The following is a 12,759-nucleotide window of genomic DNA, read 5'->3' as shown; positions in this document are numbered from 1 at the left end:
TTCAGTTATTAAAGTAAAAAAACCAAAAACAACCACCCCTAAATCTTCTAATAGTGAAGGACAAAAGTCTGAAACACCACTATTCTATGGCTAGTATATTCTGGTTAGATTAAAGTCCCTGCAACATACTTCCAAATAAATGTTCTAGGTTTTCCTAGCTTTTAAGAGGTATTTTTATTAATAGATGAGTCACATTCATAGCATATTCCTACAACATAGCAACCAAAAACTCCCACGTGCCTGTGTGCTTTTTGCAGAAAAGCTGAAAGGCAACACTGCTCGCCTCAAAACTTTGTAAATATAAGTATGCATTATGTGTGCCATTCTGAATAGCTTTTTATTGGTCTTGAAACCAAAATACTTTATTTATAGAAAACACGTAACATGTACTGGGGCAAAGCAGTTATTTTCCCCCTAGATTATCCATTCACTGAAGCATGTTTGTGTTGGCATTTTAACAGTTGTATATTGGCTATGGGCTTGTATTATCCAGGACAGTAATTCTATTCAGTTAGCTGGCAAAGCTGGCAACATTAAGACAACCCCAATTTTACCGGTGAGGAAAATACTTCAAAACACCATATTTAGCATTCAAATTCAGTATTTTTCTGTAAGTTACTCAAAATCCATTTGTTTCAATATAATTTTTTTTTTATCACTTGATTGCATTTGTAAAAGTAATAGTTCCCACGTGTTCATATACAGTACTAGAGTTTGGCTGCTTGTGTAACAAAAGGATATTCCAGGAATTCACATAGATCTTCCCCAGAGTAGAATTACCAAAGCAGTAAGACAATGGAGTAGAAAGTAAGTACCACCAACTTTTATTACATGATGCATCTACAATATCGATCTGAGATCACCCTTGTTCTGGCTGCAAATACATTTCTTATTAGGTATGCGGTAGGGAACTGCTACCTTTTTGCCCTTTGGCAATTCCTTTACCACTGAAGGAACTAAGACACATTGAGTTAGGCAGTCATGGACAATAATACCCAAGTACGCTTAGGAAAGGTAAAGCCTATGCTCAGATAAGCTAAAGTTCAACCTTCTTCCCACACTTCAAAAACCTCTGAAATCTGCATAAAAGTGCAGCTAAGCCTTTACTTAAAATGCAGGGTAGATACAACTACAACAGAGGCAGTCGCCAAAAAGACAGCTTACTCTCATGTTGGGCGTAATCAATGCTTGGTGTAATCAACAAGGAATGTGGTTATCTGCAGCAAGCTTTAGCAAGATACCCCACACTACCATAATATTCACCCACTATCACTTAACATTCTGACTGTCTCTAGAGGTTATTGTCAGAATTTTTGGAATCTCTTCAGCAAATGCAACATTCAAGTTTATCAAGATCTCAAGAAAACACTGTTAATTTGAATATAACTAAATTATAATTATTACAATTAAAATTACAATTAAAATTATAAACATAGTATAATAAATACTAAGAAGAGAAGATAAACACTCACTATGAAGTTCTGACTGAAGTTCTGGTGGTATCCTGATGGATAAAACTCAGGTGCTTTAACAGACAACTTTGACGTTACCACCATAGCCACCTGAGGTTCAGCCACATCTGGTCCAGAATCAGGAGCTGAAACTTTATCTTGTGATTCCGATGGAACTCCCGTCTGTTGCAGGTGTTCTGAAAAGTTTTTGTTAACAGCTTTCCTTAGAAATGGCTAAACTACTATGCATTCACATATGAGTACACACAGAATACGTAATTTTTTTGGACTTTAAACACAGTTCTAACTATAAATATACTTCTGCGTTAACTTCAAACACAATATTATTATTGCTTTTCTTAAACATAGATAAAGTTTTCTCTTTAGCAAACTCTAGATATCTTTCTGCATCACAGAAAGTAAACACAATGTTCATGTAAAGATGAGCCAAAAAAAAAAAAAGGGAGAGAGAGGAAAAAAAAAAGAGCTCTCTCCTCCCCATTAAAATATTTTTTCTAAAAGAGCTAACATGAGAAACTAGTAAATCTGTTTATGGTATGTTTGCTCACCGTGTGGTATTTTCATAAATTTCAAATACAAATGCAAGACTCTGAAGGTCAATAAACGGAAGACATCACTAATTTTTAACAACACTAACTTTGAACATAATCCCCAAAGACACTTAACTATAATTGTTCTCATACACCATTTGCCAAAAAATACAATGAAACTGTGTTTTTAAAACCATATTTTTCACATTATCCAAATGTATCTTTATAGACTAGCTCCTAAGTTTATTGAAAACAGAACCTGATACCTACCTGAAAAAGCTAACCAACAAACAATGCTTTGTGTTACTGTTGGGTTGGGTTATTTTTTGGCAAACCGTTAGGCTAGCGTTCTTCATCAAGGGGAAGGCTAAGACCATCTGTGGCCAGATTAACAAACGGATAAAATGCACATACAGACGTGAGGGCACAGAAAGGGGCAAACGGACAGAGAGGTGCTGCAAGCGGCTGCAATACAACATCACACCTTTATATGGGCACAGGCCCATCACCCAGAAATACGACCACACTCCTGAGGAAAGGCGCAGGTGCCCCTACCCAGCTCATCTCCATGCAGTGCCGAGAGGGGCCGGACAGGTGACCAGGGGGCGCAGAGCAGTGGCCCTCAGGCCGCAGCGACCTCTCAGCCCCTGGGTGTGGGCGTGCGAAAATGGACGCTTCCCCGCGGCCAGGCCGGAGAGAGGTGAGGGGAAGGCCCGCGGCCCCAGCCTCAGCGGGATGGCGAAGGGAGCGGGGGCGGGGAGCCCGAGCGACAAGCGAGGCAGGGGCAGCACGCCGCGGGCAACAAGCGCGACGCGGCAGGCTTCGGGGGGCTGCTCCCCCACACCTTCGACAGCGAGGGCCTCGGGGGCTGGAGGGGGGGAGGGCGCGGGGGGTAAGGGGCCGCTGCGCGGCGGCCCGTACCTGCGATGCCGGTGCCCAGCGGCGCCGTCTTCGGAGGCCGCAATGGTTCCTGCTGCGGGAAGAGGCCGCCCATTTGGTGCTGCTGCTCCTCGGCCGACCCCGAGCTGTGGGAACCGCTGCCCCCGAGGCGGGCCCCGCTGCCGCTGCCCAGCGCGCCCGCGCCGCTGAGGGGGGCGCCGCCTCCTCGGCCCCGTCCCCGTCCGGCACCCAGCGCTCGGTCGAAACTCTCCGACATGCTCAGGCCGGCGCGGCTCATAAGCGCTCATGGGAGGCGGCCGGCGACTGGCGCGGCTGCCGGCTGGGGCCCGGGGCGCCGGGCGCAGCGCGGCGGCTCGGCGCCACCCACCCGCGGCCCCAGCCCTTCACTTTCAGTTTCACGCCCACACGCACCGCCGCGATGGTCGCGGCCCGGCGCGGCTGACAGCGCCCCCTCGCGACTTGGCCCCGCCCGTCGCCATAGCAACCCCGGCGCGCGGCCCGCCGGGGGAGCCCTGGCCGCCCCGCCCCGGGCCGGCGGGAGCTGGCGCCGCCGGGGAGGCCGGCCGGGCTGCCGCGGGCTGAGGGCCCTCGGCCCGGACTTCGGGCCGCCGTGCCAACCTCGCGTATTCGGAACGGATGAGACGGCGTTCCCCGCGCCGAGCACGGGATCGACTCGCAGCCACCGACCAGCGCGGGGCCGGTTTGTGTCAGCAGCCGGCGCGGGGGCCGCGGGACGTACCCAAGCCACGGTGTCCTCGCAAACCACGGAAGCTCGGAAACGGCATTTTCAAAAAGTCGGTATTCTCCTGTAATTGCTTGCCCAGAGGAGCAAGCAGCGTGAGGTGACGCCAGAGGGCCGAGACTGGAAAGCCGCTGGCTCGGGTCTAAACTTAAGCCGACAAAGCTAAAGCCTCCAACGTGACAGTGCTACTGCACCGTTAGGGCTGTTTAATATAAATGTGTTTGTTCAGAATAATGTAGTTTCATGTATAATTATGCACGATGTGATAACAAACATCAGCTCTCCTGATCAAATTTTTAAAACCTTCCATGCCAACAAGAATTAACTGAAGGAGACTGTCCATGTAATGCATTTTGCTAACATTGTCACATTAACTGCAAATGATTCAATTCGCACGTCATTTACAGTTTAATTCACAGAATCACGAAATACCAGGTTGGAAGGGACCTCAAGGATCTTTTGGTCCAAGCTGTCTTGGCAAAAGCATAGTCTAGACAGGATGGCTCAGCACCCTGTCCAGCTGAACCTTAAAATGTGTCTGATGTTGGGGAACGCACCGCTTCCCTGGGGAGATTGTTCCTATGGCTGAGTGCTCTCATTGTGAAAATTATTTTTTTTCACCGTTTTCAGCCAACTTTGGTCCAGAGTCTTGCTCTACTTGTTTTGTGAACTCCAGATCACAGTTCTGGAGCTTTCAAGGTAAGGGAGGTAAACGAGGTCTGGGGTGCTGAGTGCACGCCCCAGCTGAACCTGCTGGGGATGTGCATATTTCGCCTCCCTGAACAGCCTGACGGTGCTGGCCTCACCACCGGCTCTCTCCACAGCCAAAGTCAAGGCCTTGTGTGGTGTCGAGTCAAACTGCTCACGCACCAAGAGGGGATGGAAAACATGCAAATACGTATAAAATATCAGAAAAAAAAAATCAGAACAGCATCATCTTGTATATATAAAAAAATCTAATTGTATTGTAAAACGGCGCCTTTAGAAGTGATGTTCCTATTAGGTTTATTACCACATTTTACCATTTTTAATTATTAAGGGGGTGTGTGTAGGGTGTAAAATATTTGTTACTTCCCCAAGGCACGAATTGGACCGACTCTTGGTGACAGACAAAGTTGGCCAGACAGTAAAGGCGACACAGTTAAAACTAATTAGGCTCATGGGAAAACTGTTCCCAGGCAACCCTTACTGAAAGTGAAGACTGGTAAATGAACAAATCCATACTCTGCAACTCAAATGGGAGCAAATGTAGGAGATTATGAGGGGTCTTCAAAGAAATTGGAATACTTTCCTTTGTAAACAATTGTCAAAACTAGATTTAAGCTGTATTAACAATCCTTTAAAATCAGAAATTAGCTATTGAAATAACTGTGTTAAAAATATTCAGTTATTTCAGGTCCAGTTTCAAAACCTATATTGTGACCTCTGGTCACACCTATAGACTTCACCTTACCAGGAGGAGAATGAAAATCTTATATTAACACAAAAAAGGAAGTTGAGATTCTCAATAACTGGTCTCAGGATCCTGAAGCTTTAAAAAAACCATCATTACATACTGGCATCACCTTTTAATATGACAATCCTTCAAGAAAGCATACCTCATTTTTTAAGGTATACATCTATGAGGAACTAAATGCCTCAGGCTATCACTATTTAGAAATGGCACAGGAATTACTTCATTTTGTGAGTATTTCCAGGGAACACAACAGTTAAGCTGTTTCTCTTCCCTTCACCTCCCGAAACTTTCCCTTCTTGAAAATCTTACATTTACTCTCATTCAGGAGAAAAGAGCCAGATTTATCTTCCCTCCTGTATATGAATGTATTCAAAACCTCACAGGAAAATCAGGCTGCTTTCAACAAAACTATTCCAAAGTCCTCTACTAAAATTTTGGTCAAAGACTGTGCCTAAAAGATTTGACAACGTTTTTGCTATGCTGTAAGAACTTACAGTCCTCTAGGAAAACAGAGAGAGGAGTTGGACTCGATGATCCTTATGGGTCCTTTCCAACTTGAGATATTCTATGATTCTGTCACTGAACCAGACACCTTTTCACCTTTAGACACAAATGTGAATTCTTTTCACTCAGCAGGCTTTCTATATCACCTTAATTCAACGACTGTTTGGTAACTACTTACCGTTCTGAGTGGAATGTGATCCCCGATCCATCTTTTGGTTACAGATGTGCTACTGAAGTTCGCATAAGAGCTGTCGTGTTTGGCTGGGAACCCAAGTTCTCCTCCCCAACGCAGACACCTAAAACAAAAATAATAAAAAAAGAATCTTTCAGGTAGTTAGATCCAAAATTACAATCCCCAAATACTACTTACAATAGTCAATCCCTTTAGACAACGCCTAAAATTCTGCTTAGAATGTTCTGGTCTGAGTAGCTGAAGTCTTGCCGATTACTTCAGTCCTCTGAGACCAAACAGCAGAAAACTCGAGACAGCCAAGCTAGCAAGACATAGCCTAAGCACCCAGTGACTAGACTAAAACTTTCACCAAACGCAGTTATGACCACTTATAAATACCCACTCGAGGAGTTACCCGCTTTGTCCTAAGCATGGTACCTAATAGTCTAAAACTTAATTCAGAAGCAATACTGCACACACCTGCAGTGCCTGGTGCTGAGAAACCACAAACTGCAACTCTGTCACTATTCAGAACACAAGTACTTTTACACTTTTTCTTTTTATGCTGACAACATATTTCTAATTAGAAAAACGGGGAGGGCTGCTTCTACCTTTTAGAACCGAGTATGTTATTAACAACTGGAATTACGCTGATCCCTATCACACTGATAAGGCACGTTGTAGCGCTAGTCAATGGTTACTGAGCCTAAAACAACGCACATACATCAGCACACAAGCCGTAACACTACACGTAATCTTTCCCACAAATCTATCTAAAAAGCATGGTAGCCGCCTGAGGATCTCGTAGTAGGCCGTCCTATTAATTACCCTCAGACACTCATGTTTTCGGTGCTTAACTTCACTTGCAGTCATAATTCAGCAGCCGTAACTGGAAGCTGTGTGACACCTCCGGCGACGCGTATTTTTGCACGAACACTAACACAGACGCAAATAAATGATTAAAAAAAAATAGCCTAACTCATAAACTACAGATCGTGCGAAACGGGACAACACACGCAGGCAGTGGGCAACCTGGCAAGCTATCCTCTGTAACACGGTTCTCTCGACCGACTCCTGCGCTACTGGCACAGCCGCCAGAGCTCCTCTTCCTGCCGTCCTCCCGAACGGCATCTGCCGCCCCCAGCCCGACACGTATACCGGACCGCCGCTCTATGACACAGGTCAAGAAGCAGCGGGAGTAACAAAGACGATGCGACCCGTACGCTGTGGCGCCCGCCCACGCGAATCGACCGCGTTCCAGGAAGTCCCTTTGCAAGCCCCGACCCCCGCCTCCCCTCGTCCCAGGCGCGGGCGGCCCGCCGCGGCTCCGCGACGAGCGCGCCCGCCTGCTGCTGGCGCCCGACACCCGCGGGCTCCTCCGACGCCTTCAGCCCCGACGGCGGTCCCTCACCTTCCCTCGCGAGCACCTCGCCGGACCCGCCGCACCGGGCAGCGCGCAGCCGCGACCGGCGAGCAAAGCCGCCCCTGCGGAAGCCGCCCGGCGGCCCCTCAGCCGCGCGCGGGCGCCCGAGGCGCGGGCATGAGCGCAAACCGCGGGCGGCACGCAGGCGCCACGTGACGGACACCCCCCCTCCCCCACCGCCCCCTTCCAGATCGGGGACGTTCCGTGACGCGACCGCTCTGACCTCCGCGTTCTCCTCAGTGCTTCCGGGTTGGCGGGCAGGGCCCCTCCGCTCCGCTGCGCGCCGCCCCGCCCTCCGCCCCGCCCCGCGCCGGTTCTGCCGCGCCGCCTCGCCCCAAGGTCGGTCAGTGCCTCAGCCGGGCCGGCGCCGGCGGCACGGCTGGTGGGTGCGGCTCCCTGCGGGGGGGTGGGCAGAGGTGCGCGGCGGTGCGCGGCGGTGGGAGCTCTGCTTCCTCCCGGCGCGGGCGGGAGCCGAACGTTGCTTAGGGGAAGGCTTCGGGGACCCGCTCTCGCAGCGGCGGGAAGGGCGGGCGGGAGGAAGGACGTGTAGGAGGAAGGGCGTGTGGAGAAGGCAGGTGGCGTGGGAAGAGGCCCCGGGAGGGCTCCCAGGCGGGGCGCGGAGAGGTAGAGGTGGCGGCGGCGGGCGTCCCCCCGGGCGGGCACGGCGGCTGCCGGCCATTGTGGCGGCGGGGAGGGCGGCGGGCCCGGGCGGCGGAGGGCGAGCCGCCTACCCAAGGTCAGTCAGTGGCCGCGGGCTATAAATAGCGGCGGGAGGGAAACGAGGCCGCTGCATTGTGGGCCGGGCTGGCGGGGAGCGGTGGGCCGCCGCCGTCAGGAGGGATGGGACAGGACGGGACGGGACAGTGTGTTAGAGCCGGGCGGACGTGAGATTTCAGGCGAAGCGCCTTTCCCTTCCCCGGTAGCCACCTGCTAGCGAGGGCGGCCCGGCTCCCCTGCCCGCTGCCCCGCTTGCCCCGCTGCGAGTGCCTGCTGTGGCGTGTCTCCTGAGCGCCTGTAAGCTGCTGTCCCGCTCAGGGTGACTGCTGGGGTTTGAGTTGTTTATCTGGTTGCTTGGGGCACAGGAGGTTTTCACGTGTCGGAGTTGCATGTTTAGAGCAACGGTGTAAAGAGAACACGGTCATGAGTCAGAAATACCATCTCTAGGTCAACTTGTAGTGTCAGTCCTCCCATGGGCTGGTTACTTTAGTTTGGTAGCTGTCTTAGTTTGAAAAGTTGATTTTGTTTTTTAGGTAGAAGGAAAAGGTGGGACGAAGTGATCCTCTCATGGCTACGAGCAGCCGGCTGGGCTTAAGCTGCCAAGTTTACATACCGTCTGTCTAGTATCATTAATAATTTTGACTTTGTTTTTCCATGTGCAGCAGGAATTCCATACGTGGCAAGGAGTCTGCTCTGAGCTCTGGGCAAAATGGCGAGCCTTCTGCGAATTGCTGTTAGTGGGTGCTCAACTCCTGTTTTTGGCAACGTGTTACCACCTAAGGTGCATTCCGCAAAGATGCCATGTTTGCGAATGTTTAGAACCCACCAGATGCTCATGTCTCAGGCAGCTCCAAAGCCAGGTAAATTGATGAAACTGTTGTAAATAATCATTTTATTTTGAAACATGAAGACAGCTTGATTTTTTCTTTCAGATATGTATTAGTACAAAAATGACTTAAAATATAAAGAACACTCGAAGTCATGTCAGCAGTGTACTTAAGTGAGTTACGGTACAATTTTACACTGGTTTTAAAGGGTTTATGCCAAAGGTGTTTGAGATTATTATGAACACTTTGAATCCAAATAGTTTTTACAGGTGGGGGTTCAGAGTTCCTGCTGACACTTGCCTTGCTTGAGGAAAGTGTTGAAACAAATGCTTTTCTTAGTTAAAGCCTGAGTTCCTCATGAGTTTTGGTAGTGCAACTCTTTGTGTGCTTGTAGGGGAAAATACACCTCTTGGAGAGAGAGCATCTGCAAGCATGACTTACATAGATGTAATTATACCATCTAAAAAAAGAATCTCTTAACTTTGTTCAGGAAACTCTTACGTTGTACCACCTTGAAAAACTTTTGATCTGCATCTTCACATGTGGGGTTTTTGGTATTTTGCACTAATTACGTTTTAGTGCAGGTAATGGACAGGTTGAAGTATTTTCAGGAAAAAAAGGAGGGGGGAATGGGGGCATTGTTGGTTCCCGTTTATGATGTTAGCCTTGTGTATGAACATCACAACTGATATTTTTTTTCCTCTATCCTATGCTGTGTGTAGCCTGACAGCTAGAAGACTGGAGAATATATAAAACTGGTTTGATGATATATTTGCACATTATTCTGCATGGGTCATATCTCGCTGAAGGAATTTAGAGACCCTGCTTCAGTGCAGATTCAGGGTCTTCTCAGTCCACAGCAGATTAATGTGGAGAGTTAGACTGGCTGTGCATGTGATATTCGGGTCTTCCAAACATATACAGTAGGTAACTGCAGCAGATATTTTAGAGTATTAGAAAGGTAGTGCTGTTTATGAGTGAAAGTGTCTGATGGTGAAAACACAGGATGTAAGATTAGACTGTATAGCTGTGAGAAGCCTTTGTTGCTTGGGATTTCTGGCAATGCAACAGTGGCTTGTGCATGTTGGGGTCCTTTCAAATTGGTGATGCAGTGTTTTGGAGCTTTTGAAGACATGTGATGTGAGGAAGAGTTTCCTTATAGTTCTGATTTAGTCGGAGGGCTCCTGATAATCTGTATCACATGGCTTTTTACCACAGTTGTATGGTGAAACCTGAATTTCTTTGTTCTGACTGGCAGATTTGTGATGCTCCAAATATTTTTTTCCATATTAAGTATCTGAGTGAAAGAGACATCTGTCTGCCTTGATACGGCAAATTGTCCCTTGGTTGGCAGTGTTAACCTGGGACATAGGAAACTAGGTTCAAAGTTCTTTCTCAAATGTCCCAGGTAAGTGCCCTTGTTGTTGTTTGAGTTTCAAATCAATCTTTGTATTTGACTTTGACCACAAATTTGATCATGAAACTGAAAGATCTCTTTGGTTTTACTGAAATCAGTATGCTAGTCTGCATGTGTATGCATTTTCTTGTTTTTATGAATCACTTTTCAGAAATTTTCCACAAGGACAGAGAATTAGATTAGTGTCATGGTTTTAAGCATTCAGTGCTGTCCCTTTGGATCTGTTGTGTGGAAGCCGTTATTTAAGGGCGAGTAATATTCATGCAATGCAGTTATTTAACGCTGAGAATTAAAAGTTCGGTAAGTCTTTTGGTTGATAATTAAGCTGTCCTTATAGTTCATTTTGGTAACATGAGATTTGTCATTCAGTAGAGGACAAATCAAGGATAAAACAGCCAGTGAATGACAAACTCGTAGCAGTACTGTTGCCTCTGTATACTTTTTAAGTGCCCCAGAATCAAAATTTAGCAGCTTATAAAGTAACTACATTTCATTCTTACTTTTAGAAGTTATCTTTGATTGTAGTGCCACTTGGTAAAAATTGCTGTAATACTAAGAAGAGTAAGTTTTCTGAAAAGTCTCATGTCACAGTAATTCTTCTTAAGCCTGTAGTTACTAATTCCGTTCTCTCAGATTAGCTTTTCATTTAGTCCAGGGCATGTTAAGTACAAGAGTAACAGCTGATTGACGAGTCAAGAGATTGGGAGTCAGTTGAAAAGCAAACTTGGAGGATGGATGCTTTCCTTATTGCTTTTTGCTTTGCTGCTATTTTCTTTGTTTGTTAGAGACATAGGAATTTTCATATAGGAGTAAACAACTATTCCTATAACCTCAAATAGTCACTAGCACCAGATGCTTCAGAATCAGATGCAAAACTTTCCCAAGCCCTGGGAAGGGTGTTTATGGAGTGACCGACTGTGAGGTTTCCAATATACTTCCAGGTCGGTTTGTCCTACAGCTCTGTGACTTTTAACCCTCTGTATCTTGGCATTTTTAATGTTTTAATGTCCTTTTTATTTTGGTGCTTCTTTGTTAAAATTTCTCACTTTGTTTCTAAATCTTGCAGAACTTTTAAACCTGAAACCTGTCAATTAATTCTCTAGATAAGCTGTACGTTATTTATAAAGCATAGATATTCCTCTTTAATTTCCTTGGGCTTTTTATGTCTCCGTGCTTGTGTAAGAAGAGGCATCAGGTGTTTGTTTAATCTTCTGTACCATTCTTTTTTTTTTTTCTTTTCTTTTTGCCAACATCACATGGCTGTTCTTCGGAATATGTCATCATCTTCAGAACAGGTGAGATGGTTTGTTTAAAGCTGATATTAGAGTAACTGAGAAATTAGGCAGGTTATGTATCCTGCTTTCCCATCCCAGAACATGTGGCATATAGTCAAAACTTCTCTTTTCTCAAAATCAGTCTCTAATCCTTGTTGATACTATTTTGCTAGAGACTACTTTCTGAAATCAATTTAAGGAGATAGATAAAAACATGTACTTTGCTTTATTTCTCTACATACAATGTTATGAGTTTTCTTGATAGTTCTAACTTAGGATCTTCTTTAAACACCCAGTTTGTAGATGGAAGTTAAATGAAGAAAATAGCTTTTATAGTTGTTTTTGATTTTGATTTCTGAGGCTTGGAGATGTAGACTACATACTTATTTTGTTTACTTGAAGTTTGAGACTGCTTTGAATAAGTTCTCATTACACAGTTGAGATTACGTTAAGGGGATAAGAGAGTGGCTTCTTACTAGTTTTTCTAAATTCTGATTTGCATACATTCCATACTAAGATTCCAAGGCCTGCGAAATTTAATGGCTCTGCTTTTGATAGTAGCATCATCCTTTTGGTGTAGATTCTTTGTATCAAAGTACCGTGTGTCTCCTGCTCAGTGAACAATACATTAAAAATTTTCATGTGACTTAAAGGTGCTCTAGCTATGTGATTATCAGTCTGTTTTGGAAAATATTCTTGATGTGATAAAGCTGTAAGTTGGTTGCTGAAATGTATTCGAGGCAGTTCTTAAAAGAGATTATCTGATGTGGAGGCTTAGAAAAGCAACTTGGAAGCTTCACACTTTCAGGCACTTCTAAACCCATGGCAAGGACAGCAGACATGCTTTCTCAAAATAAAACCTAAATCAAGATCTTAAGTTTCTAATTCTGGATTTCAGCCTTTCAAAACTGAGTTTGATGAAATTGCTGGGTTCAACAAACATGCTATACTGTGTGTTCAGTGTTCATAGTACAGTTTCCTTCAAACACATACTTGTCATACCCTGTCTGAAGTTTTAACATAGATCTTTGCTTTGCAGTGGTAGACACTTACTCGGTTTTGGTGCTGAATGATGTGATAGCTCAGAGTAGTCTGCTTCAAAAATAGCATATACCTGCTCTAGTTAAAGGCTGGCAAACCAACACCTGTTTGCTTCTATATTCATTTGCTTCTATATCCACTGGTTGCTAGATACTTGGTAGTGGGACAGAAGAGAAAAGGAGTTGAGAGGCAAATGAGACTTGTTGAATGTTAATTTTGGATTTGATCTCCAAAAGCACAGGAGGAGGGCATAGTCCTCAATATTGGTCTCTGATTATTCTGCT

General features: G+C 45.8%; 2 protein-coding genes across 4 annotated transcripts in view; one reads left to right on the top strand and one right to left on the bottom strand.

The window, feature by feature from the left end:
* Positions 1–7,445, bottom strand: part of PAIP1 (poly(A) binding protein interacting protein 1) — a 30,869-nt gene extending 23,424 nt beyond the window's left edge. The window contains exons 1-3 of one of the 3 annotated variants that reach the window (XM_086479285.1): positions 7,423–7,445; positions 5,783–5,900; positions 1,473–1,648 (exon numbers count right to left, since the gene is read on the bottom strand). In XM_086479285.1, the coding sequence (XP_086335411.1) occupies positions 1,473–1,648; positions 5,783–5,813 (207 nt within the window). In that variant the 5' untranslated portion in view covers positions 5,814–5,900; positions 7,423–7,445. Of the gene's footprint in view, positions 1–1,472; positions 1,649–2,923; positions 3,159–5,782; positions 5,901–7,187; positions 7,218–7,422 lie in introns of those variants that run through there. The other 2 variants (XM_086479284.1, XM_086479283.1) reach the window with 2 other exon arrangements.
* A 1,180-nt stretch (positions 7,446–8,625) lies between these two features.
* The window catches only part of NNT (nicotinamide nucleotide transhydrogenase), a 44,753-nt gene continuing 40,619 nt past the window's right edge, over positions 8,626–12,759 (top strand). Inside the window, exon 1 of the mRNA XM_009946777.2 lies at positions 8,626–8,776. Within this exon, the coding sequence (XP_009945079.1) occupies positions 8,626–8,776 (151 nt within the window). The remainder of the gene's footprint in view (positions 8,777–12,759) is intronic.

The sequence above is a fragment of the Leptosomus discolor genome, chromosome Z (genome assembly GCF_034619465.1).
Source record: "Leptosomus discolor isolate bLepDis1 chromosome Z, bLepDis1.hap2, whole genome shotgun sequence".
Lineage (NCBI taxonomy): Eukaryota > Metazoa > Chordata > Aves > Leptosomiformes > Leptosomidae > Leptosomus > Leptosomus discolor.
The sequence above is the reverse complement of the archived record's forward strand: the minus strand, read 5'-3'. Positions and strand labels throughout refer to the sequence as shown.